This window comes from Oncorhynchus tshawytscha, linkage group LG19 (assembly GCF_018296145.1).
Source record: "Oncorhynchus tshawytscha isolate Ot180627B linkage group LG19, Otsh_v2.0, whole genome shotgun sequence".
NCBI lineage: Eukaryota > Metazoa > Chordata > Actinopteri > Salmoniformes > Salmonidae > Oncorhynchus > Oncorhynchus tshawytscha.
Genome location: NC_056447.1, coordinates 34,547,144 through 34,574,607, shown reverse-complemented (window position 1 = coordinate 34,574,607; position 27,464 = coordinate 34,547,144). Strand labels below are relative to the sequence as shown.

The 27,464-nt window shown below is 43.0% G+C and overlaps 1 protein-coding gene across 5 annotated transcripts in view; it reads right to left on the bottom strand.

Moving 5' to 3' along the window:
- Positions 1-660: 660 nt before the first annotated feature.
- LOC112218988 overlaps positions 661-27,464 on the bottom strand; it is a 46,029-nt gene continuing 19,225 nt past the window's right edge. Inside the window, exons 2-15 of one of the 5 annotated variants that reach the window (XM_042301622.1) lie at positions 26,007-26,183; positions 23,328-23,453; positions 17,774-17,888; positions 12,164-12,381; positions 11,381-11,488; positions 8,643-8,813; positions 8,203-8,394; positions 6,748-7,965; positions 6,361-6,705; positions 6,022-6,198; positions 5,733-5,799; positions 4,235-4,467; positions 3,543-3,919; positions 661-1,728 (exon numbers count right to left, since the gene is read on the bottom strand). In XM_042301622.1, the coding sequence (XP_042157556.1) occupies positions 1,159-1,728; positions 3,543-3,919; positions 4,235-4,467; positions 5,733-5,799; positions 6,022-6,198; positions 6,361-6,705; positions 6,748-7,965; positions 8,203-8,394; positions 8,643-8,813; positions 11,381-11,488; positions 12,164-12,381; positions 17,774-17,888; positions 23,328-23,453; positions 26,007-26,183 (4,094 nt within the window). In that variant the 3' untranslated portion in view covers positions 661-1,158. Of the gene's footprint in view, positions 1,729-3,542; positions 3,920-4,234; positions 4,468-5,732; positions 5,800-6,021; positions 6,199-6,360; positions 7,966-8,202; positions 8,395-8,642; positions 8,814-11,380; positions 11,489-12,163; positions 12,382-17,773; positions 17,889-23,327; positions 23,454-26,006; positions 26,184-27,464 lie in introns of all 5 variants that reach the window. The other 4 variants (XM_042301623.1, XM_042301619.1, XM_042301620.1 and 1 more) reach the window with 4 other exon arrangements.

Here is a 27,464-nt window from a genome sequence, read left to right as displayed (position 1 = left end):
ACCCATTCCCTCTGGTTGTGAGATTTGGGCTGAGCCTGTTTCCTATATTTGACTTAGATAGTTTGTGTGTATGTATTGATATGTAGGCTGTGCCTTTTTTAAATTGATGTAGTTCTGTCCTTGAACTGTTCTTGTCTATTCATCTTCTGTATTATGTCATGGTTCATGTTTTGTGTGGACCCCAGGAAGAGTTGCTGCTGCTATTGCAACAGCTAATGGGGATCCTAATAAAATACCAAAATTCCAATACCAGAGCATCCCTCCACATAAATCCATATAAATTGACGTTTTAAAACTGCCACCCTGTGGCTAAATGTTCACACTACACTTTCTCCATTGATTACTTACCAATTGTTCTCTTTAGATGCTTGCAGAGGGGTCAACACTTAAATTATTAACTGCGTTATACACACATTATTAACTGTGTAGGCACATCAATTATTTTGTTAATGATTTCAATTTGCAGGTGTTCGATTGCAGCCCTTATACTTGATCTGGATTAATTCATAGGCTTTCTCTGGCCCTGGCCAAATGGCTGTCTGGTTTACATAGCAAGCACCAGGTTCTCTCTCTCAACTCTGTTTAGTAGAATCACATGGGTATCCTTTGAATTAATGCTGGATGAAAGCTCACAGAACAACAACTCTAACCAGACCCCCATTTCTTTACACACAACCACATATCTTTAATTAAAAACAACATTACATTTATGTCCTTCTATACAATATGTACATCCCTTGAACCACGTGCAGAGCCATAATAATAATTCATTACATTATATATACATATCAAAGAATACAATGAAAACCAGCTTTTCCCAGGGAACTGGTTTTCGTTTTCAAGTCTAAGACCAAATTTAAGGTAAAACCTGAACACTGAAGTACTGTGCTGAGTGGAGGGCAGCTCTATCTGATCCGTTTGTGTTAGGGCCCCCTAAAGTCAGCTCAGAGCACTGTACAGTCCAGTGTTACTCTGCTCTTTTGTGATCACACTCCCTGCTTGGGTATGACAAGAAGCAGGAAGATGGGAGGAGGGAGAATGGAGAAAGATGTTGGCAAATAAAAGTTAGAGGGGGAATAATGATGAAGCAAAAGAGGGAGTTGTTGGTTGAAGAGAGGGAGGAAAAAGAGATACAGGGCGAGTCACATCCTGGTGATGTCACTTCATATGGCTCTCTATCCAGTCTTTGAAGTTGGCCACATGTGTGTACACTGTAAACAGGTCTGGGTCACACTCTCCCTGGTCATACCCGAAACTTACCAACCCCAGCAGCCGCCACTTCCCTTTGGATGTGTCCCGCCCCTCTGGAGAGGCAAGCGAGGGGTCCTGGGGAAAGCCTGTCTGGGCAGGAAGGATCAGGATACCCCCTGTGTCTGCGGGACAGATGTTAGATGGGCTGTAGTCGGGTCGCTGGCGGCCACAGAGCATGTTGTCCGTGACACTCACGGGCACCCCTTTACGGGCATACTGCTGCTCGCAGGGCACCACGTCGGCCAGGTGCTGCACACCCACCCTGGCCTGCTCCTCTTCCCCGATCCGGGGATCTGGCAGGGGGGCCCAGCCTGTCACCAACCCTTCTCTGGAGGTCACCTCTCCCCCCTGGATGTCAGGTAGGCAGAGGGGCAGGACCTTCTCCCCGATACGAGCCTTGTCCAGGAGCTTGATCACTGCCAGGTCTGAGTCAAGAACCAGGGGGTCATAGTTGGGGTGGATAGATATGGAGGCCACCTGAAGGAAAAGAGGAGGGATGGGAAGAGAGACAGAAAGAAATGATTATCAGGGAGTGAGAGAAAATAGACTGGTCAGAGAAAGAAACAGTACAGGTGGGATGGTCAGGGAGCGAAGGGGTAGTCAGAATGAAGAAGGAATTGTCAGAGATAGAGAGGAGGGATGGTAAGAGAAAGAATTGAGAGAGAAAGGCGGTGTCAAAAAAGAAAAGCTGTAGAGAGAAGAGAGATCCTGTGCCAAACATAACAGCAGGGTGACAGCTTGGCTGTCAGTGGAATGACGTTAGCTTTGCTTGTTACCTGGCAACTCACTCACACTCCTCAATCATGTGCACATGCACTATATATATACACAAAATTATGTGGTCACCCCTTCAAATTAGTGGATATGGCTATTTCAGCAACGTTGTTGACAGATATAAAATTGAGCACACAGCCATGCAATTTCCATAGACAAACATTGGCAGCAGAATGGCCTTACTGAAGAGCTCAGTGACTTTCAACGTGCCACCTTCCCAACAAGTCTGTTCATCTGTTCATCATTTCTGCCCTTTTAGAACTGCCCCAGTCAACTGTAAATGCTGTTATTGTGAAGTGGAAATCTCTAGGAGCAACAACGGCTCATTCGCGATCTTAGTGAATTGGGTTTCCATGGCTGAGCAGCCACACACAAGCCTAAGCTCACCATGCGTAATGCCAAGCGTCGGTTGGAGTGTTTAAAGCTCGCCGCCATTGGACTCTGGAGCAGTTGAAACGCGTTCTCTGGAGTGATGAATCGCGGTTCACCATCTGGCAGTCTGACGGATATATATGAGTTTGGCGGATGCAAGGAGAACTCTACCTGCCCCAATACATAGTGCTAACTGTTAAGTTTGGTGGAGGAGGAATAATGATCTGGGGCTGTTTTTCATGGTTTGGGCTAGGCCCTTAGTTCCAGTGAAAGGAAATCTTAATGCTACAGCATACAATGACATTATTGATGATTCTGTGCTTCCAACTTAGTGGCAACAGTTTGGGGAAGGCCCTTTCCAGTTTCAGCATGACAATGTCCATGTGCACAAAGTGAGGTCCTTACAGAAATGTTCCAATGTTCCAACATCTAGTGGAAAGCCTTCCCAGAAGAGAGGAGGCTGTTATAGCAGCAAAAAGGGGACCAACTCCATATTTATGCCTATGACTTTGGAATGAGATTTTCGATGAGCAGGTGTCCACATACTTTTGGTAATGTGGTGTATATTAATTGACAGCCCTTTATAAAGTGCATAATGCACCATTAGACCATATTATTTACAATATACTGCAAAATGGCAATACGCTACTGTATATGTTGGTTAGATCCAGACTAGCCATGTCGCACAACCACATTGGTGATTACTTACAGTCAAAGTAGCTCTCTGGCACTTATTCAATGATTGAACGTAAAAATAAAAAAACATGGGGCTGTTTTACATGGCTAGATGTAGTAGACATGATGTCATCGTTGTGAAATTATACATTTTAATTGGACACTGGTTCAAAACCACCCAGCCATTGGTATTATATAGATGTAGACCTTGAGCTTTTACCATCTCATAAGGCTTGAAAATGTACCTATAGTGTGTAACATCATGTGTGGTGAACTGTACACCATAGCTGTATTTCAGTCTAATCATTGCAGTGTTTGGCTAAATACAGGTGGTCTCAGCCAACCACATCATTCATCATTCCCTACTCCTCTCCAAACTCACTCTCACTGCCCACCCTCACCCACTAACCCATTTAGCCACTCTCACTCTCTACTCCCCACCCTTAAGCCCTCTCCATCCCCTCTCTTACCCTGAGATGCTGCAGGCCCTTGGTCTCCCGGAGGTCACTGCGGTAATGTTTTCCCATCACCACCTTGACCGTGGCTGCATCCAGAGGGTACAGCTTCCCCAGCTCAGTCACACAGTGGGCTGCCAACACCACACTCCGCTGGTTCACCAGGGCCCCGCTACACACCAGCTGCCAGCCTGAGGCCTCATCCTGCCCCTGGGATCCAACCCCAGCACCTAATTCAGCTCCAGTCCCCTTCTTTAGTGACCCCGCAAGGCTGGCCTTCTTGTCCAGCTTGGTCCCTGCTCCGTTGGTGGGGCGTTGGTAGATGGCGGCTAGCCAGGGCCAGTGGGACTCTGCCGGGCTCTGGGGATCAAAGGTGGGGTGCTTCCCACACACTGGGAAAAGAGAAGGATGGAGAGACAAGTGTGGAAGAGAAGAAAGTGTGGCCAGGCGTGAGAAGGGTCGGAAAGAAGGGGAAGGAAGATGTTAAACCTCAGATCTGCCAGAGTGATAAAACAACACTTGATTCTGTATGGAAACCTTATTCCACATCACACCCAACCATGAATATTACTTTTTCAATCCAATTTTCTTGATTGCTTAGTGTCTAAGTGTGGTTTGAAAGTGCAATTCTAGCATGCCTAGATGGCAAGACAAACCTTCCCTTATATTAAGATATACATCAAGTAATGTGGCTCTGCTGCCCTCACCTGGTGAACAGGAGACATGACGCCCGCTCCACTTGCCAGTCTTGAGGCAGGTGCGGCGTGCACTGCCTGAGTGCTGGTAAAAGGGAGAGGCACACTCGTACGCTATGTGAGTGTGGAGGTGGTGGAACCCCTGGGGCAGCTGGGATAGCATTGGGGGAACTTTGGTGGGGCCGACAGACTGGAACATCTTCACAAACCCAGAGGATGAGTAGAGCTTATGCACAGGGGTCTTCCTGAGAGATGAGAGGGTTCCATTGAGATTCCTTTACAGAAACAAACTAGTGTATAATGTACCTAAAGAGGCTAGCAGTATGTATAACTCCTTTTAGGTTTTTAAATGTTTAATTTATAGGCAGAGGCTGTGGATCTGTAGGTAACCGCCCCATTCCAATCCCGTCCGCCCCCCCTGGAATCCCGGAAAGATCTGTATCACGTTCTGCTCATGTGTTTCTTTACCTCTACTCTACGCCCCCAAAAATGTGTGGTCACTCCCCTTCACATTTCTCACTGTCAATTGTGAATAATCTTCTTAGTTATGTACAGTGTTGTTTTGAATGATGTACAGTGAGCAAATTGTAGAGCAAGTAGTGTTAACAAACTGTAGTACATCCTACCTGTCTTGTTTCAATCAATGGACATATTTTTCCTAGTGGCACACTGTTTAGTTATGCGCGCATGAGAGAAAAATGCGACCATTCGCACAATCATCCTAAAATCTCATTGGAAATGAGGTGCTGTTTTTTGTCTTAAAGTAACATTACACTACAGTATGCTATTATATTCAGTTCTGTTATGTACAATACTATCATTATGTGATCTTGCAGATATTGATTCAACTTTGATCGAGCACCATTTGCCAGAATAGAGAGTAGAAACTGTGCCTAAAGTAGAGAGTCCTGCACATGCACAGAAGCTGTGTGACCTTTAGCTGTTGGGAAGAAAGATCCAGGAAAAGTCAGATCCGCAGCCGCTCCGTAATTTATATGTGGGCTTCACATGGTAAAGTGGTTCTGTCACACACAAAAAAGAGCTAAGTCATCTGTTGTGATGTGTGCATTATTCAGGGTCATACATTGTGTTTATGGTCTCTCTCGTGTGGTGTGCCAATGATGTTGATATATGATTATGCACATATACTATAAGTTTTATGTAGGTGGTTGTGATATATGGGGCGGCAGGGTAGCCTAGCCGAGTGTTGGACTAGTAACCGAAAGGTTGCAAGTTCAAATCCCCGAGCTGACAAGGTACAAATCTGTTGTTCTGCCCCTGAACAGGCAGTTAACCCACTGTTCCTAGGCTGTCATTGAAAATAAGAATTTGTTCTTAACTGACTTGCCTAGTTAAATAAAGGTAAAATTTAAAAAAATATGATGATTTCGATGACAATGTGGATATAAAGTATAGTGTTGGTTAATGCTTACGTCTGGAATTAAATATAGACTATATAATCTGTATTATTATGTATGCTCTGTAACATATTATACATCGTTAGACATACCTGGATGGAGCTTGTGGAGGCAGAACTCTCTGTCTGACCAGCTCTGAGACCTTGGACTCTCTGCAGGCTGCAGACAAACACACAGGGTCCCATTAATACCTACTGACAGGCTGGCAGCTGCTTTCATTCTCAATGTTGGGTTGATTAGAGGCTGCTAAAATAGTGCTCAACTGGCAGGTGCTCCAGTGTGTCCCTTGTTGATAATCACAAAGTTGAGGCACACACGCTCGCATGCACTCACACACACACTCACACACACACACAAACTCGCTCACACATCAGTGCCTACCTCTCACACAAAGGGGTTGAGTGCCCCCCCAGGTTCCGCCAGGCTGGCAGGTGCGTCTGGCGTCACCACTCAGAGCGTAGGAGTGATTACAAAAGAAATCCACTGTCTCTGGCACCAGCCCTGGCACTACCTGCTGGTACCCATGGTAGAGCTGTGGGAGAGGGGGACAGCTCTCTTCTGGAAGGAGAGACGGAGGGAAGGCCGGGGAAAGAGAGGAGGTGCAGAATGTAAGATAGATAGGTGGAGAGCTAGCGAGAGATTGGAGAACAAAATGATGAAAAAAAAGATGCTGAGGGTCATTATAATATCTGTTTCAATAATGCAGTGTATTAGTCTTACCACTGATGCTTTGGTTTTCTCTCTTCTCATCATCAGACTCATCATCAGTTTTTTTGTCAGAATCTTTTCCAGTATTTTCCTCTTCAGGTTTACTTGTACTTGCCATTGTATCTTTAGTTGCTCCTATATCTTTGTGTGGCTTTTCCACCACCCTCTCGGTTTCCTGACCTCCTGATGAATATGGGGTGAACTGTGTGTTGTTGTTTCTAGTTGGAATAAAAATCTTCACAATGTCTTTAGACATTGTTGTATTCATACCCTGCTCTATGTCATTGGTGCCAAACACATCCGTAACAGTGTACTCTACAGCAAATGTGTCTCCCCTAGGTTTTAACTCAGTGTAATCTATGGCAAATGTGTCTCCCCTAGGTTTTAACTCAGTGTAATCTATGGCAAATGTGTCTCCCCTAGGTTTTAAGTCATTAGGATCAACTATGTTTGGATCACTGCTTTTATCTACTGGATCCTCTTTCTTCTTCTCTTCCTCCTGTCCTTTATCTTCCACCACCACCACTATCTCAGGGATCTCTGTTGTCTTTCCTATCTCCCGTATCACGTCTGTGTCTCCCCCAGTATCTGGACTGCCATCTATGTCTGCGATGGTTTTCCCCACGTCATTTTCTCTCTCTCCCTCCACTGTGTTTACAATGTCATCCGTTTCTTTACTGTCCACTTTATCCTTGGTACCTCCAGAAGGTTTATCGAGCCCAGTTTCTTTTTCTTTGTCACTTGTTTTATCCTTGTTTCGTCCTGGGATGTTAACCAGAGTAATGTCTATGTTTTTGTCTTTACCATCTTTTTTACCATCCACTGTAGTGTTCCTCAGGCCTGCGTCTGGATCTTTACCATCCACTGTTGTGTTCCTCAGGCCTGCGTCTGGATCTTTACCATCCACTGTTGTGTTCCTCAGGCCTGCGTCTGGATCTTTACCAGCCACTGTTGTGTTCCTCAGGCCTGCGTCTGGATCTTTACCAGCCACTGTTGTGTTCCTCAGGCCTGCGTCTGGATCTTTACCAGCCACTGTTGTGTTCCTCAGGCCTGCGTCTGGATCTTTACCATCCACTGTTGTGTTCCTCAGGCCTGCGTCTGGATCTTTACCATCCACTGTTGTGTTCCTCAGGCCTGCGTCTGTATCTTTACCATCCACTGTTGTGTTCCTCAGGCCTGCGTCTGGATCTTTACCATCCACTGTTGTGTTCCTCAGGCCTGCGTCTGGATCTTTACCATCCACTGTTGTGTTCCTCAGGCCTGCGTCTGGATCTTTACCAGCCACTGTTGTGTTCCTCAGGCCTGCGTCTGGATCTTTACCATCCACTGTTGTGTTCCTCAGGCCTGCGTCTGGATCTTTACCAGCCACTGTTGTGTTCCTCAGTCCTGCGTCTGGATCTTTACCAGCCACTGTTGTGTTCCTCAGGCCTGCGTCTGGATCTTTACCAGCCACGTCCTCTTTGATACCTGTATTATAGTCTTTCTCTTTGTCTTTGGGTTTTTCAATGTCTTTGTCAGTGTTTTTCTCTTTTTCTGCATCCTTTTCTTTGTCCTTTTCTGTATCTCTTGCTTTGTCATTTCCTTTGTCTTTGCCTGGTTCAGCAAGTGTATTATTCACTGTAAGAAAAAAAGAGAGAAAACAAGTGAATTTCTGGATTGAAATAAGTGTTGTTATACAGTTGGCTAACCATTCTGAATGGTTGTACACATTCTACTAGTGAAATATTATCAATTGTCTGGTCATGTAGAACATAGTCATTCCTAATAATAGTAGGTCCACCTTTGATGTCTATCAACACCTGTTCCCACTGTCTCCAAACTCTGATTCCCATCATGCCTTGCTCTGATCCTAACCTTTACCACATGTGGGGGGTGTTCCGCTCCAGGTGTTGTTGGGCAAACAGGTCCTCTGGTGCGTCCCGCTCAGCTTGTAGGGCCGGTAGCACAGGTACTGCAGGGCTATGATGACATCATTGGGCCCATACACTAGGAAGTGGTCTCCATGGACAGGCTTGGCTGGGATGGCACATAATTTCACCATAGGCACTGCAGAGGAACACAGATAACATGTAGGATCAGTGATGCTGCAATTCAGATTGTCAGACACTATTGAATTTGCAGATGAGTTGTAAATATGTTTATTCCTTAGAGGAGCTTTTGTGTTAACATGTCTCAAATGGTATTGTATAAAACAAACATACAGTGTCAAGGTCTCTAAGGTCAATCAGGTTGGTTTTTTCACCAAGCATCTAAATTGTTCGTTGTGCTGTGCCCCTCTCTCTCTGGCCTCTTACCACACTGGGGGGCAGGGGTGCTCCAGGTACCATCCTGGAGGCAGATGGCAGTGCGGATCCCCCTCAGCCCGAACCCAGGGTCACAGCGGAATGTGACTCGCGCCCCTGAGTGATGGAATATCCCCTCTGTGGAGCCATGGACAGGTACTGGGGGCCTCCTGCACCCTACAACTGGAAGGACACAAAAACATATGTACAAAGACATTAGGAGACCTCAGAATGTAGTGCTACACACACACACTGAAATATAAACAACCCTCCTCAAACATTCTTATTTAATTGGATATCACAATTTCGTGATATCCAATTGCGATCCAATTACGATCTTGTCTCATCACTGCAACTACCGAACAGGCTCGAGAGAGACATAGGACCACACAGCTACTGCTCACATAACCTAAGTGTGTTTACTGCTGTGCGGTATTAGTACAATATTATCTAGTGTTAACACACCTCCTTCTGAACAGCCACCTACAGCTTCAGGGCTCTCAGAACCCAGTTCACAGCTCAAAAACCCATTCTTCCTCCTCAGCATTACTTCTTTGAGTAGCTAGAAGTTATAAATACAGCCTCCACATCTTACCGCCTTATTAATAGATCATTCCAGCAGGCTTGGTAAGAGTGAGAACAGCTCAGAAGGGAATGTTAACACATTGTCTGTAACGGAGGAATAAATATAAAACTCCCAGTAAAAATAAGCTTTAGTTAAACTGTTCCATTTTCCAAGGTAGTGGGTGTTTTTATGATGTGGGTTAGTAGAACCAAGCTAAATACCAATCACACACACACATGTCTGCACAAACACATGCACACACCTACACAGACTTATTATGTTCATTCTATATCACTCTGGCCTTACTGTGGCTATTGGGGCATAGCATTGCAGGACCCGCCCCATGCCTCTCTCCCTCTCTCTGGCCGTGGTCTGATAGCAGTGTAGTCCAAAACCATCAGAGGAACCCTCCCTATAATCACTGTCTCCCTGCCTTCCAGTGTTTCCACCATTCAGTTGAGCCGCACGTGGGACGGGACAGGGGAAATTCGCTTGGAATTCCAGACATGGAAAAGAAAAAACGTGCACAACCCTATTGAGTCATTTTCTTATTGGAAAAACAGCTCAAATGTATAGGGATGTTTAATTGAGAACCAATCATGTCCTCTGTTTGCCAACACCCAAGTCCTCCCATCCCAGTGTCTGTCTGTCTGTCTGCCTGCCTGCCTGCCTGCCTGCCTGCCTGCCTGCCTGCCTGTCTGCCTGTCTGCCTGTCTGCCTGCCTGCCTGCCTGCCTGCCTGCCTGCCTGCCTGCCTGCCTCAGTATATCTCCCACTGTGCTCTCTCTACTTGGATGAGTCATAGTGCCATTATGAAGGAATGCTAACAGAGGATGTTATGATTAAAGAAGCACAATTAATTCACCACTAACTGTCAACGTCTCGGAAACTATGGTTCAATATTCTTAGTCTAAAATAAAGACTGCATCAGAGATATACAGAGAGTTAGGGAAGAATCCTTTCTTGAAATCATGTTATTCTGACAAAGGTTGTATACGACATTAGTGTTATCCTAAATCTACCTGCAGTTTTGTTCAATATTAGTTGTATAGACTCAATTTTAGCCCTGAAAAAATTACAAGGCTCTTGGCCTAGGCTGTTTTCACAGGGTCCGGGGGGGGCCATAAAGAAGCAGGGTTGTGGTGGAGCTGTGGACAGAAGGAGCTCCAGCTATACAGGGCCCTGTTGGAGCCCTCTCAGGACGAGGTAGAGGGCTGCCTGGCATGGTTTGGTTCTGACCCAGATTCAGATGGGCTGAGGGAAGCTTAGCCTTGCTTACTTATTTTCCACTTGCCCCTTTCTGTCATTCTCTCTCTCACTCTCTCTTCCTCTGCCTCTCTCTATCGCTCTCATCATTCGCTTTGGGTCGGTATTTCTCTCCAAGATGTTTACTATCAGTAAACTCAGATGGTGAGGTGCAGTTTCATGAAGTCAGAATTCTGTCAGGTGGTCATGACGAGTAGGGAATATGGAAATGACAGCAGGGAATAGGGAGATGACCAGTATGGAATAGGGAGCTGACCAGGAGGGAATAGGGAGGTGACCAGGAGGGAATAGGGAGGTGACCAGTAGGGAATAGGGAGGTGACCAGTAGGGAATAGGGAGGTGACCAGTAGGGAATAGGGAGGTGACCAGTAGGGAATAGGGAGATGACAGCAGGGAATAGGGAGGTGACCAGTGGGGAATAGGGAGGTGACCAGTAGGGAATAGGGAGATGACCAGTAGGGAATAGGGAGGTGACCAGTAGGGAATAGGGAGATGACAGCAGGGAATAGGGAGGTGACCGGTAGGGAATAGGGAGGTGACCGGTAGGGAATAGGGAGGTGACCGGTAGGGAATAGGGAGGTGACCGGTAGGGAATAGGGAGGTGACCAGTAGGGAATAGGGAGGTGACCAATAGGGAATAGGGAGGTGACCAGTAGGGAATAGGGAGGTGATCAGTAGGGAATAGGAGATGACAGCAGGGAATAGGGAGATGATCAGTGAATGTGACTTATTCATTGTTGTAAGCACTATTTGGACTCTCTGAAGAGATGGTCATGGGAGAATTCTAACTTAGAATAGAACATTCTACATGCTTGTTGTCTGAGGTCTTTGTTTTAACTGTACTGTACAGCTGGAAGACACCAGTAACACAAGTCACATCACCTCTGTGAATAGTTTGACCCAAAGTTTAGTGTACTCACCATTCTCACACCGCTGTCCAGTGTAGCCAGCAAGACAGCCACAGTGGTAGGACTGGGACGTGTCCAGGATACAGGTTCCATCATGGAGACAGGGGGAGGAGCTGCATGCTGAAAACACAAGGAGCAGGAAGGATGCTTAGACACGTTACATGGGCTACATAACAGTAGTTAAAAAGTAAAAAAAAATATACAAATAATTGCAGGCTTTCCTCGCTCCCACCCCTCATCTGCACTAATCAAAGGAGACCAGGAGAGGAACCATTGATCTGTCCTGAGTATTGATCTGAAATACAGTCAAAGTTTGTAGTGGATTGTTTATTTTGGGGATATGGCAAAAAATGTATAAACTGTATATAGGTGAGAAAATACTTTGGTGTTTAAATTCACGCCTACACTCCAACACCCATCCCCAAAATGTACAGTATCCTGTGGTTTGTATTTGTGGCTTGAGTAGAATGCTTGGAGTACTATGTTACCATGTGTGTTCATGGTGATTTGGTTTGAATAAGGAGCTGAGTGACAGGTTAAGTTGGTACTTATGTGGTTTCTCTCTTAGGCTGCCAAGCAGGGATTCCCTGGAATGAGTTTGATAAGGGTGTGCTCTGCTTAGTTATCATAACAGCCATAAGTTAACATTCAGGTTGCTACCGAAGCCCTCAAGTATTTTTCTAAACTTTCCAAACTTATGATGGGATATTTGCAAACCACAATACATTCCCAGATCTTATTCATCAATTTGCCAACTTTCGGTACAAAATCTACTCTGGGAGGTACTGTTCCTACCTGAGCTTTCTTGGAAGGTGGCGAAGAAGCCGTCAAAGTTCTTATAGCCATCGGCTACAAACAGGACGTGTAGGGAGTTGCCAGAGCTCTGGATTGGAGCAGGCCTGTTGTTCCCACAGAACCGACCAATCACACGAGAGTTGATACTGTCACCATCACGCACCTCGATGTAGTCGTAGCGACAGGAATGGTCAAACTCCAGGCTCAGCATCATAAACCTGTGGGTGGAGAGGGAGAGAGGGAGGGAGCTGGTTAGAAGTATCTTGGGGAGACTGTTCTAAATTATTTTATTACTGAGTTTATTTAGTGGTATTGACAGTTTACCTCAATGTGAAGTACTAATGGGAGTATAGGGTTTGGGGGGTTGGTTGGCGACACAAATCCACATAAATTGATCTCCACACCTTGAATTAACCTGGAAATATATGTGTATTTTGATAACGTACCTATTCTCTTGCAGTGACATTTAAAAGGTGTGTATATGGAAGACAATTGGCACGGTTTGTTTCAGCTAGTCACTTATACCATTCACTCATCCTGTCACTCCTTTATTCCAGCCAGAAAGTTTTCATTGCAGTAGCCAGGCCTGGATTCTCCATTTAAAACCAATTAAGAGGTTTCTCATGTGGTATACATAGTAAACATGATGTAAATGGTGTGTTATTGCACCTCGTTGCCCCCCTTGACTCTGAGTAGGGAGGCTTTCTTTCCTGCTGGAGCCCTTGTTTTTACTGGAGCTCTCTGAGAGGGGTCGCCTACCTGGCTTTACTGGTGCTGCCATCCTGGCTGGCACCATCTCGCACCCCTGACTTTTACTACAGCCAGCAGTAGTGATTGGAACAGTGATTTCACTACTTTGCGCAACTCACTTCCTTTTAAATGGAGGTGAGAATTGAATGTTTAAATTCCTCCCGTTGTGGTGAAAGCGAAATCTATTACGGATATGGAATCTTTTCACGAAGGCAACACTGAGTACTTTTTCATACAGTCATCTTTTTTTAAGCTTCCCTCGCCTGCGAAAGAGATCAATGCAAAAAAAAAAAATGGACTCAGTCGTTATAAAAAATGTATCTGCAAGGCTTTCAGCTGAGATCATGTCTAATGCTATCCAATTTGAGGCAACAAAGCTACAATTGTTACTAATGGGGCAATCATGCACTTGAGCTAAGATCAAAAAGGTAAGATATGACGATACAATTGTTAGTGACACGGGCTGCGAAAACAGAACCTATTTCAGGCATACATTTTACAACGACGGATGTTTGAGTTAACACATGTCCAGTTATATAAAACATCCGCTATATTAGTAGTCAAGCTTCAGTACTATTAGAAACATCTTAGGGAGTAAATTTGCACATAACACTCAATACGGATCCCCGCAGTTTTCCATCAGAGTTGTATATTTTGAACACAGTGACAAATGTATGGTATGTGTGTTTTGATGCCTGTAAATATCTGATCTCATTTTTCAGAATCTGTCATCAAATACAAACATGTGTGACTGACTGTATTAACACTGGTCTGATTGTAAGTGATTGATTGTAAGTTGTTGAAGTGTAATTGATGTAAGATTGCTTATTAACTCAAAATGTCACACTGCCAAGCTGAATAGTATGATTGGTGAATACACTGATGTCAAGTCCCACCATGCTTCGTCAGCTTTCCCTGTGAATATAAGGTCATCCAGAGGTCGGTGTGGCTTTCGGACCTGTTTTAATTGGAGTTTAAAGGAATAGGATACTTGGTGAGAGAAACATATTGGTATATCATTTTAATGAACAAGCTTGGATTTTTGTTGGGACAGAACAGTGAGTGATGCCAGCTGGAAACAGTACAGGGGATACAGAAAACAAGGATTTGGATGGAGTGTGAGTTTACAATCTATATTGGTAGATTTAAGATCTTTGGCTCAACATATAAAGGAGAATTTTACTTCATATTTTAAATCAGACTGTGTCACAATACCAAGTTTCCCTAAGTGTTATCAAAGTCTCGGACCGGAGACCGTCGCTGGGGGCCCCGGAACGGAGACCGTCGCTGGAGGCTCCGGACCATCGCTGGAGACTCAGGACTGGGGACCGTCATTGTAGGCGTCGTGCCATAACTCCTCACTGGAGGCTTCATGCCATGGATCATCACTGGAGGCTTTGTGCCATGACTCCTCACTGGAGGCTTTGTGCCATGACTCCTCACTGGAGGCTTTGTGCCATGACTCCTCACTGGAGGCTTCGTGCCATGACTCCTCACTGGAGGCTTCATGCCATGGATCATCACTGGAGGCTTCGTGCCATGGTTCATCACTGGAGGCTTCGTGGAATGGATCATCACTGGAGGCTTCCTGACAAGAATCATCACTGGAGGCTTCATGCCAAGAATCATCACTTGAAAGTTCTTGCCTTGGATCATCACTGGAATGGAGAGACACACAGGAGGCCTGGCTCAGGGAGCAGGCACAGGACTCACCAGGCTGGGGAGACATACAGGAGGCTTAGTTCTTGGCAGAGGCACCGGATACACTGGGCCGTGGAGGCGCACTGGCGGTCTCGAGCGCAGAGCTGGCACAACCCGTTCTGGCTGGATGCTCACTTCCACCCGGCAAATGCGGGATGCTGGCACAGAGCACGCCGGCCTGTGAATGCTCACTTGAGACACCGTGCGCATCACCCCATAGCACGGTGCGTGACCAGTCACATGCTCGCCACGGTAAGCACGGGGAGTTGGCTCAGGTCTGAATCCTGACTCTGCCACACTCCCCGTGTGCCCCTCCCAAAAATGATTTTGGGGCTGCCTCTCGTGCCTGCTTCGATGGTTAGCCTCCTCATATCACCACCGCTCAGCTTTAGCTGCTTCCAGTTCCTCTTTCGGATGGCAATATTCCCCAGCCTGCCTCCAGGGTCCTTTCCCATCCAGGATTTACTCCCAAGTCCATGAATCCTGAACACGCTGCTCCTCCTTACCACGCTGCTTGGTCCGTTTGTGGTGGGAAGTTCTGACACGGCCGTTGAATGAAGTGAGCATACATATTTTCTTTATTAGAAAAAGACGCCGAACAAAACAATAAACACTACAAAACAAACCGTGATGCTTAAGGATGAGTGCCATTAACAAAGTCAACTTCCCACAAAGACAGGTGGGAAATAGGGCTACCCCCTAAGTATGGATCTCAATCAGAGACAACGATAGACAGCTGTCCCTGATTGAGAACCCTACCTGGCCAAAACATAGAAATAGAAATAATAGAACATAGAATACCCACCCCAAATCCCACCCTGACCAACCCAAATAGAGATAAACAGGATCTCTAAGGTCAGGGCGTGACAGTCTCTTAGGTCAAGGGCGGCAGGGTAGCCTAGTGGTTAGAGTGTTGGACTAGTAACCAAAAGGTTGAAGGTTTGAATCCCCTAGCTGACAAGGTACAAATCTGTTGTTCTGCCCCTGAACAACGCAGTTAACCCACTGTTCCTAGGCTGTCTTTGAAAATAAGAATTTGTTCTTAACTGACTTTCCTAGTTAAAAAAAGAAAAAAGGGGCTTGTGCTAATTGGCCCTGGGTTTTCGTTTTCGGGAATATCTTAGGGCCTTAAAAGTATTGGCGTGTTGCTGTGTAACTCGCTGAGTGTGTTGTCATTAGTACAGCAATAAATAAGCGTGATGTAGCCAAGAGTAGTGAGTAATAAATAGAAGATGGCCCTGCCAGTAAGGTTTAGCTGGCTGATGCCAAAACTCATAACTTTCCATTAGTCCAACTATGAGCAGAGCAACATGAAACAGAGAAGAGCACTATTTCATTCATGGTTTTTGTGGCTTGTATGTCATATAATACATAAAACAGCAGTATGAGGCCCTATTTCTTCACTTGGAGATATTTCATCAATCTCTTTATGTCGATAGACCATGTCGTGTGACGATAGCCCAAGCGGGCCTGGAAACCTGTTTTATGTCTTTACTGTACTTGCAGACACATTTGTCATCTGATCATGGAGCTTGTCTGAGCTTGGCATGGTTGTGAAGTTTAACCTGGAACTTTATGTGTATGTGAAGAATGCTATTTTTTATACTATGGATCTGTTTATTTTAACACTCAAAGCTATTACTGTATGTACTATGTATTGTGCCAACAGACTGAATGCAGCTCAATATTCAATGTGGCTTTTTTTATCATAAAAGCCCTCAAATATATGCTTGCCTGTCAAAAAGTTTTATGTATTTTGGAAAAAATACATCACATAAAAAAATACATCACATAAATGAAATGCAATGACTTTTATTCAAGACTTTGTGTGGTTCAAACCTTCGTCTAGACATTGGGCCATGAAATACCTCTCATAGAACTGTGAAAACTGAAATTAAATTAGTCAAGTATTAATAACTATTACAGATGGTCACCAGAGAGGCCAAAGTCTAGCCTTTTCATGTCAGAGGAAAATATGACTAAGTGACACTGATTGTTTCACAATGCTTGACTAGCTAGAACTAGCTTTCATTTAGCAACACCAGGCTTAAATTAATTAAACCTCCTAAGGATCTGACCCTTTTTTTCAATTTCGCCAAAAATGACATACCCAAATCTAACTGCCTGTAGCTCAGGACCTGAAGCAAGGATATGCACATGCGTGATACCATTTGAAAGGAAACACTTTGAAGTTTGTGGAAATGTGAAATGACTGTAGGAGAATATAACACATTAGATCTGGTAAAAGATAATACAAACAAACAGAAAAACATGAGTTTTCAAAATATTTTTTGTTCCATCATCTTTGAAATGCAAGAGAAAGGCCATAGTATAATATTGCAGTTTTGGCGCAATTTAGGTTTTGTCCACTAGATGACAGCAGTGTGGGTGCAAAGTTTCAGATTGATCCAGTAATACTGAACAATATTTTGTATCAAGTCTGCCCAAAGGTGCCGAATTGATAAATTGATGCATTTTTAAGTACATAACTATAGAGAAAATACAAAAATGATATGGTAATATAACATTTAAATTTACACCCTCCCACAAATGTCATACATGATGGATCATTAGCTTTTACACTAACTTTCACACATCTAGATGGCTAGGCGGGATGGGTGTGGAGCCAGAGGCAGCAGGGGTTCAAACTGTAGGACCCAGATCTTACATTTGAATATAAAAATGGATTTTATCAAACAAAACTGTGGTACATTTTATCACTGGGACCCGCCTCCACGGCCCAGTGTATCCGGTGCCTCTGCCAAGAACTAAGCCTCCTGTATTCAAATCAGAGCAAGATTACTGAATGTAAGTACATGATTTACCTTCAGAGGTGAATGTATCAATTGATTTTAAAAAATGTTGTTGTGCACTATCCTCAAACAATAGTATGGTATTTTTTCACTGTAATAGCTACTGTAAATTAGACAGTGCAGTTAAATTAACAAGAATTTAAGCTTTCTGCTCGTATAAGACATGCCTATGTCCTGGAAAGTTTGCTGTTACTTACAACATCATGCTAATCACATTAGCGCACATTAGCTCAACCGTCCCGGTGTGGGGATACCAATCCCGTAGAGGTTTTTAAGTTCAGTGAACTAACTCGATCTTGAAGTTCAGAGACAACCCAGGTCAAATACATTGGTTGGTCACACCCACCTGAAATCGATGGTGAATGCTCGGTCCACCTGAACAGTCCACTCACAATGAGCGTTGGTGGGGTAACTCTCCAGGACTATGTGGCCCTGACGTTTACGGATCACTCCTCCACACTCTGTAAACAGGAAAAGAACCACTCAGAGCTCACACTTTACATAATAATGCAATGCAATAGGCTTTTCATTTCTTGATGTAATTATATGTTACTGTAAAACAGCATACTAGTTGATCATTTGAATCATAATTTGGCCAGTTTCTAGTCATTATAAGTAAATCATTGTGTTGTGTAGCTCATACAGTGCCTTCAGAAAGTATTCACACCCCTTGACTTTTTCCACATTTGTGACTCATTTCAGTGAACTAGGTGTATGTCACGCCTCACTACTTCACAGGAGAGGCATTTGAACATAAACTTTTTTAGAGTATGATAGCTAAGGGTATGAAGGAAATTCTGCTGTTTGATTGCAAATACGCAGAGTGAGTTGAAAAGAGAACACAGAGAAGGCTGTTGTCTAAAACACCTGGCTCCGGATTACATCTTCAAACTAAGGGCAACCATGGCATTCGTGACAGAGAGGGAGAAGGGTCCATCCATATATACGATTAAGATAGTCTAGCTAGCTACATTGTCAGATATTATACGTTTCTAATTTTGTCAGAAAGTCGTTTTCATTTGAAGTTAAAACCTACTTTTAGCTAGCTAGCTAGCTAATGTTAGCTGGCTGGCTCATTAGCTAATGTTATGTGTATGATCTGTCTAGTAATATTATTTGTATCCCAGAGCCATTTGCATTGCTAGTTATAGCCTAATGTTAACTAGCTAGCCAAAATTGAACCTGAATGGTTAGAAACCTGAAGATTCATCGAGGGTAGTAAACGTTATGAGCTGGGATTATGGTTAATTATTTAGCTAGCTAGCTACATGTTTAAACAAAATACTCTACTATGCAAGTAACAATTTCACTACATTTTCTGTAACCTGTGCATGTGACAGTTCAACTTAGATTTTATTTGATATAGTATGTGTTTACCAGAGACGGTAATGTGAAAAATGTGACCTGCACCAAAGTCAAATTAGAATACAATGTTAGGTCAATGAGACAGTGTCCAAGTTCTAAAATTCTCCTGAAGAAAGCCCTGCTTTTATTTCGTCACACTAAGCTATTTTCTGTAATTGGCTCGCCATTAACTTGTAAATAATGATTTTGTTGTGAGTTTATTTTTCTGTAATAATGAAGACAAATGAGCTAAAGTGAAGACGTTGTCAGCTATATGGCATGGTCATTATTGGAACTGGCTAGCCAGCTAACTTAAAATTAGCTAGCTAGCTAACAAGCTAAAAACAAACCAAAACAGTGTTTAGAAAAGTTGCTTTTAGTTGCCTGGTTTGCTATATTGACATACACCCGTTTAAAATATGTATTTAGTGTATTTATTGGTGTTAAAATACACTACAGTAGTTATGCTATTTTGTACCATCAGGCTGCTGATGTCATGCAGCCTAAAGCTTTTGTGTTTATACTTTTTCAAATTGACAAATGACAAGTTTGATGTCGGACGACAATAGCATGTCCATGATTTCACTGCAACAACTGTCAATAGACATAGTATAAACCAGCCTTTAGTCTTGAAATCTTTGGTTGTTCAGTACTTGGCCTCATATGTGAGATGGGTGGGACTAAGGCTTAAGAGGGTGTGGACAATGCTGAATGGGTGTAGACACAGGAGAGCTCTCCAGTAGGTTTACCAAAACATTCAAGTAAGGTTACAAATGTATCAACTTTCAAACAATAATTCCTTTTCCATTGTTCCTCAACTGTAGTGTATGATATAACATTGTCTAGTTCTGAGTCTCTACTTTTATCCAATGTAAAAAACACAGTTTCAAATTTTGCGACATAAGACCGAATCGAGCAGGTCGGTCACATTTTGTTGTTACTGCCTGAACTTAAAATTGATTATATTGAGATTTTGTGACACAAATCTACACACAAAACCCCATAATGTCAAAGTGGAATTATGTTTTTAGAATGTTTGCCAATGAATTAAAAATGAATAGCTAAAATGTCTTGAGTCAGTAAGTATTCAACCCTTTTGTTACGGCAAGCTTAAATAAGTTCAGGAGTAAAGTAACAAGTCACATAATACGTTGTATGGACTCACTCTGTGTGCAATAATAGTGTTTTGACATGATTTGTAAAGGACTACCCTATCTCTGTACCCAAAACATCCAATTATTTGTAACTTCTCTCAGTCAAGCAGTGTATTTCACGACAAAGAGCAGGGCGGTATTACAAGGCCTCACAAATAAAGGCACCTATTGGTAGATGGGTAAAAATAAAATAAAGGAGACACTGAATATCCCTTTGAGCATGGTGAAGGTATTAATTACATTTTGGATGTTGTATATGTATACACAGTTACTACAAAGATACAGGCGCCCTTCCTAACTAAGTTGCCAGGGGGGAAGGAAACCGCTCAGGGATTTCACCATGAGGCCAATTGTGATATTAAAACAGTTACAGAGTTTAATGGCTGTGATAGGAGAAAACTGAGGATGGATCAAAAACATTGTAATTACTCCGCAATCCTAACATAAATGACAGAGTGGAAAGAAGGAAGCCTACACACTATAAAAATATTCCAAAACATGCATCCTGTTTGCAATAAGGCACTAAAGTAATACTGAATACAAGGTGTTATGTTTTGGGCAAATCCAACACATGACTGAGTATGTGTTTTCACGCATGGTGGTGGCTGCATCATATTATGGGTGTGATTGTCATTGGCAAGGCCTATGTAGTTTAGTTTTGGGTAAAAATAAACAGAATAGAGCTAAGCACAGATAAGATCCAAGAGGTCCAAGAAAACATGGTTCAGTCTGCTTTCCACTTTTTCACATTTCCACCTTGGTTCAGTCTGCAAATCCCTTAGAGATTTACCCAGAAAGACTCACAGCTGTAATCGATGCCAAAGGTGATTCTAACATGTATTGACGCAGGGGGTTGAATACTTACAGTATCTAATCAATATATTTTAGTGTAAAAATTAATGTAAAAAAAGATACAGTTGTTGTCAGAAGTTTACATAAACTTAGGTTGGACCGCTCAGCAAGGAAGAAGCCACTGCTCCAAAACAGCCATTAAAAAGCCAGACTACAGTTTGCAACTGCACATGGGGACGAAGATCATACTTTTGGAGAAATGTCCTCTGGTCTGATGAAACAAAAATAGAACTGTTTGGCCATAATGACCATCGTTATGTTTGGAGGAAAATGGGGGAAGCATGCAAGCCGAAGAACACCATCCCAACCATGAAGCACAGAGGTGGCAGCATCATGTTGTGGGGGTGCTTTGCTGCAGGAGGGACTGGTGCACTTCACAAAATAGATGGCATCATGAGGTTGGAAAATTATGTGGATATATTAAAGAAACATTTCAAGACATTAATCAGGAAGTTAAAGCTTGGTCGCAAATGGGTCTTCCAAATGGACAAGCATACTTCCAAAGTTGTGGAAAAATGGCTTAAGGACAACAATGTGTATACAGTATATATAATTTATTCCACTCGATCGTTTACATTAAATAAATAAAATTAAATACATTTTAGTCCGACAAGTCAATGGGTGTGAACACCTTCTGAAGGCACTGATCTACAGTACACACAATACCCCATAAGGTCAAATTGGAATTATGTTTTTAAAAATGTTTACAAATTGCACTATGTTATTGCCTTCTAGAGTTGAGGTATTGCATGTTGGTTAATAGTTACATAGTAAGAAAATGGTATACACACGGTTCTTCGGCTGTCCCCATAGGAGAACCATTTTTGGTTCCAGGTAGAACACTTTTGGGTTCAATGTAGAACTCTCTGTGTAAAGGGTTCTAGCTGGAAACAAAAAGGGTTCTCCTATGGGCTCAGCCGAAGAACCGTTTAGTTTCTAGATAGCACATAAAAAATACATGAAAAAAAGAATACATTTCCAGTGGGAGACAAATTAAAACTGCAGGCTGGAAAAAATATACAAAATACGCAGAAACCACAGGCCTGCGGCCTAGATCCGCAAATACATGCCAAGTTTCTGCTGTTGATGAAAAGTCTCTCTACCTGTTCCTCACAGCACATTTTGTTATTTGCATATTGTTAAAGCTATACTCCAGACATGACATATCAAATGGTATTGTGAGATTCCAGGATGTCGATTAACAGTGTCTTGACTTGTTGTTTCAGCTCATTGAATGATAAAACCCCGAGGCATTTAGCTTTCATCCACCAAACATACGGTTGTGCCAGACATCTCTCCTATAGTACATTGAACAAAAATATAAACACAACGTGGAAGGTCACAGAAATGTTCCATTCGCATAAAAAGCTTATTTTTCTAATATTTTGTGCACACATTTGTTTACATCCATGTTAGTGAGCATTTATCCTTTGCCAAGACAATCTATCCACCTGACAGTTGTGGCATATCAAGAAGATGATTAAACAGCATGATCATTACACAGGTGTACCTTGTGTAATGATCAACACAATGCTACAGATGTCACAAGTTTTGAGGGAGCGTGAAATTGGCATGCTGACTGCAGGAATGTCCACCAAAGCTGTTGCCAGAGAATATAATGTACATTTCTCTACCATAAGCAGCCCCCAATGTTGTTTTAGAGAAATTGGCAGTACGTCCAACCGGCCTCACAACCACAGACCTAGTGTATGGCGCCATGTGGGCGAGTGCCTTCCATGGTGGCGGTGGGGTGTGGTATGGGCAGGCATAAACTATGGACAAAGATCCTAAGGCCCATTGTTATGCCATTCATCCGCCTCATGTTTCAGCATGATAATGCATGGCCCCACGTTGCAAGGATTTGTATACAATTCCTGCAATTCCAATTGTTCCATGGCCTGCATACTCAGTAGAACTGTCACCTAATGAGCATGTTTGGGATGCTCTGGATTGACGTGTGCGTCAGTGTGTTCCAGTTCCCGGCAATAACCAGTCACTTCACACAGCCATTGAAGAAGAGTTGGACTACATTCCACAGGCCACAATCAACAGCCTGATCCACTACGAGAAGGAGATGTGTCACGCTGCATGAGGCAAATGGTGTCACACCAGATCCTGACTGTTTTTCTGATCCACACCTCTACCTCTTTTTTAATTATCTGTGAACAACAAATTCGTATCTGTATTGCTATTCATATGAAATCCATAGATTAGGGCCTAATGAATATATTTCAATTGACCAATTTTTTTTATATGAACTATAATTCCGTACAATCTTAGATATTGTTGCATGTTGCATTTCTATTTTTGTTCAGTTTAACTGGGTTGAAGGTAGAAGGTATGTGCCTATAGGCATGGAAGGGAAGCTAGTAGAAGTTGCCTATAACCTTGATACAGGGTCATATATTATTTAATCCCCCTAATGGTTTTTGTTTGAACTGGGGGAATAAGGTAAACTGATCCTAGATCTGTGGTTAAGGGTGAGTTTTACCCGTAACCATGCTGGGAGGTAATGTGGGTAGAGGTATATGGGAGAAGGAGTGAACTCACTCAAGCAGTCACCACCTGACCAGCCGGGTCGACACTCAGCACAGTACTTCCCCTTGACGAAGAAATCATCTCTGGGCCCCCACGTCCCATTGTTACACCGCTTACAGTTCTCAAATATGCTGCAACCTAAGACAGAGAGAGGAGAGAAAAGAAAAGAAAGAGGGTGAATGTGAGGAGAAAGAGACAAAGAGTGAGAGGTTTTTAGTGCTGATTGAACACTAAAACATCTAACCATCTAACCAACAATCTTCACCATAAGGGTGATGCATTCAGTCACAGTCTTGGTTTGACCGTTCCCAATGACTGTTCGGTTACAATCAGCCACATACCTCTACTCTACTCCACTCAGTGACTGTTTGGTTTTTAGCTCAGTCCTGCTAAACTCATCAGGCTCATCATCTACTGTACCAGGGTAACTAAACAACAAAAACACATGTGTTCTTCCTGAAATAGAAATGTCCAGAAAACCCCCAGAAGGACTGAGTTTCAGATGTTTTTTCACTTTGGGAGTTCTGTGGTGCTCTGCAGTGCAGACATCCTGAGGACAGGCTGGGAGTCAGGGATATGGGTGTCAGGGATATGGGTGTCAGGGATGCAGCAGCAGGACATGTAAACACCAACAGGTATCAGTGTAAACATCACATGACTTTACCATGTCTCCTCCTCCATACAGTATCCTCAGAGTGGAAAGGGATGCGCGTGCATGTGTATGTGTCAATAATATGTGGGTGTCTGGCCAATAGTTCAGGCCGAGGAGTACATGTGATTTGAAGATGAAGCAGATTAAGAATATATGTTGATAAAGAGAAAGTATTAGCATATTCCCATAGGTCAATAATTCATGCAACAACTTGTGGTGAAATATTATACATCTACTCACTGTGCTTTTTCAGCAATACATTTTCACTTAGGTTATTTATGCTGTATTAACCTTGTTATTGTCAACAGACCTCCCACACAGAGTAAATACACAACAGGAGAGCAAACATAGAGGTGTGAAGGAAAATGTTATGTTTGTGCTTTTCTAATAACCAATTAGACCGGGTTGCATGCAACTGACTGATTGATCGTGCCTGGGAGGAATCCTCTCAATTAGTACAATCAATTTGTCAGTACGCCCAGAACATTGTTTTGAGAACCAAAAGGGGTGTCTCAGTTTCAAGGTCTCAGCTTGGAGAGAATAAGCCTTTTGAGCAGTGCATAATTTGTAAATCAGAAGGTGCCGGAACAAAAGTGAGTCCTAAAGGGGGGTGACCTGGGAACTTCTGAGGTATCAGAAAGCATAAGAAAAGAAATCACCTTTATTATATAGCATTGCATGCATATCATTGCATTTGCGGTAGTGGCATAGAGCAGTAGAGTACAGTAGAGGCACTTAGAAGTTGCACACATGGGGAAAAATGTTAGTAGCCTATGGTCCAGGAAATTGTTGGCCTTTTAAAAACACATTTCATACGTCATTTTACTTTAGACTTTGGCAGAATCTTTTTTAATACTTCACAAATGATGGAAATGGCACTGACAATCTCAGAATCTGAGATCAATAAAAACGACCTTGTCTTGAATCCATCAATAGCCTAAGCCTAAGTGTGTGGAGACATTATATTGTAGGCTACAATATGAGGATGAAATTATAGTCCTAAAAATGCTTTCCAGTTTCACTGGCAATTGTTGGAGCGCTCGTGCCAAAAGCCTCCCCCCTCTCTTTTGTAAAACAATATTTGGAAGTTGATCAAATATTTCGGTATCCTTCCAGTAGTCTTCTCTTTTCAGCAGAAGTCATTGCTTTCCAACCTGTGATTTCCCTCGACTGTATTTGAAATATTGCGAATGGCCTGTTTTGTCTGCGTGCTGTATTTTCACTGACAGATTTGCAGTATGTTTCCGACAAAGGCTATTTTTTTAAAGAAGATGTTGATCCTTTGTGGCTAAATTACAGTGATTTTCATGGTGTAGTAGGCTAATCTGAATGATTTCATTCTGAACAGACAGCAATTCTGAACAGACAGCAATTCTGAACAGACACCAATACTTCTATAACTTTGGCAAATGTATTTGAATTTAACAGGGGGTGCTGCAGTTCCTCCAGAACCTTTCGCTCAGCTTTGATTCTATAAGGAAATAAATGATGAAGTGTAACACGCTGGAGAGATGACAGTGGCAGGCAATGTTTCGCAAACCATAAACCCGGGCCGGCTCAACCCAAATCAACTCATAGAATATTAGGCCCAAGCTGAAAATCTTCTTCACATGACGTTTTCTTTTGTGGGGGCAGGAGAATTAACGAAGAGGCACCACAACTTGAACTTTGGTCTTGTACATTGCAAAAAGTGATAGTAATTTTTCATGCCACAAATGGTACCGGATCCGGCCAATTAGGTCCTGGAATAAATCAGTCCAAAATGAACAGGTGCCGGATCTTGTTCCGGCAGTATCCGACTCAAATTAAGCACTGCTCATGAGGTATTGGTCGGTCACATGCATGAACCAAATGTTCATGATTAATTCATGATGAATAATGAATAATGTATCTGACCATGTTGTTGTCAATAAAATTGAGTACACAGCATGCAGGAATGCATTCAACCAGTCCTCCACGGGTTTACTAGATTTTAAAAAACTAAATGGATAGACATCCCAGGTTTTGAGCCAGCATGGTGGTGTGTTGGACAGGTTTACCTGGGTGGATGATGCAGGGGTCACACTCGTTGAGGGCGTTGCGGCAGCAAGGCACAGCGTAGCCAACGGGGGTGCCTTGGAGGGGACACTTACAGCGGATCACGTCGTACTCACAGCAGCCCCGACACATGACGTTCCACTCTGGGCCCGGACACTGGTTATATAGGTACCTGTAGTCTGGGAACCAACCAGTTCATCAGGGTCAAATACATAAGTCAGACACTTTCAAATACTTTAAAGTATTAGCTTGGAGTTTTTGGAACTATTCCATTATCCTGGCAGCCTATAGCTGGTATTTATTAAAGTGAGGGTGATGGAGAAGACTGGATCCAGTTGTATTTACAAAATTAATTTACTTAATGGGGAAATCCTATCCATATTTTCCTCCTCTGCCTGCTCATCTGTGTGTGTTTTGTCATTTTCTTTTACATCAGACATCATTAATTTGGTAATAACAGCTAGTTTTCAGTCCCCCCCCCCAATCAGACCACTCCCAGACAGCCCTAGCAAATTCTTGCTTGAGAAATTGCTCTTTGCAATTTGCAAGAAGATATTTAAGTTTTTTTCTAAACCTTTTAATTGAAAACAATCACAGTAAGAAACGTAATTGTTACCCAGAAATGATGAGGAACATTCATTTAGTAAGACAATTCTCTCTCTCTCTCTCTCTCTCTCTCTTGCTCTCTGTCTCTCTTGCTCTCTCTCTCTCGCTCTTCAGGTTTTATTGGCATTGGAAACATGTTATCATTGTTTATTTCACTTGATTTGGCAATCACAAATTAACAGTTAACCTTAAACACACAAAAGTCTCAAAAGAGAAAAACATTTAAAATGTTAAATTATTAACTGTTTAAAAAGAAATAAAAAAAACGAGTGCATCAGTACGGACCTGTACAGGCTGTCGGTCGATCGATACACCCTAAATAAATGATCAAATAGCCTATAAATTATTCAACTAATCGCACCTTACACAACTTGCTGGCTCCACTAGGGCCCGCTCAGTAAGCCCGCGTGTGTGCAAGAGCGTGTGCTGTGTGTGGAAAAAGTAGAAGTACACATGAGAGGGCAATAGGGGGGACCCACGCCTCAACCTCTCCCAAGAGAGGCTGTTGGACCTGACAAATAAAATTTGATTTGATTTGATTTGGACCTGGACATGAGGAGGGAGAGGTCGCCTGGCCGGGGTTTCGAGGAGCAGCAGACTGGATTAAAGACTTCAACATACATGTTTCCAGGTTTCATATGAGGTGTAAATTCAGCCAATGAGGCCTGAACTGTTCAATTTATTAAGAAGCTCTCTGGCTCCTCTTTTTGACCCGAAGTCCTGTTGCTGTGCAGGTCTGTCATGGTAACAACCTCAGCAGTATGTTATTATGTTTTAGCCCACACATACACACACAGCAAAATACACACACAGAGTATGTGAATTAGTGTTGAGGCTTTGATTAATCTGTGAGA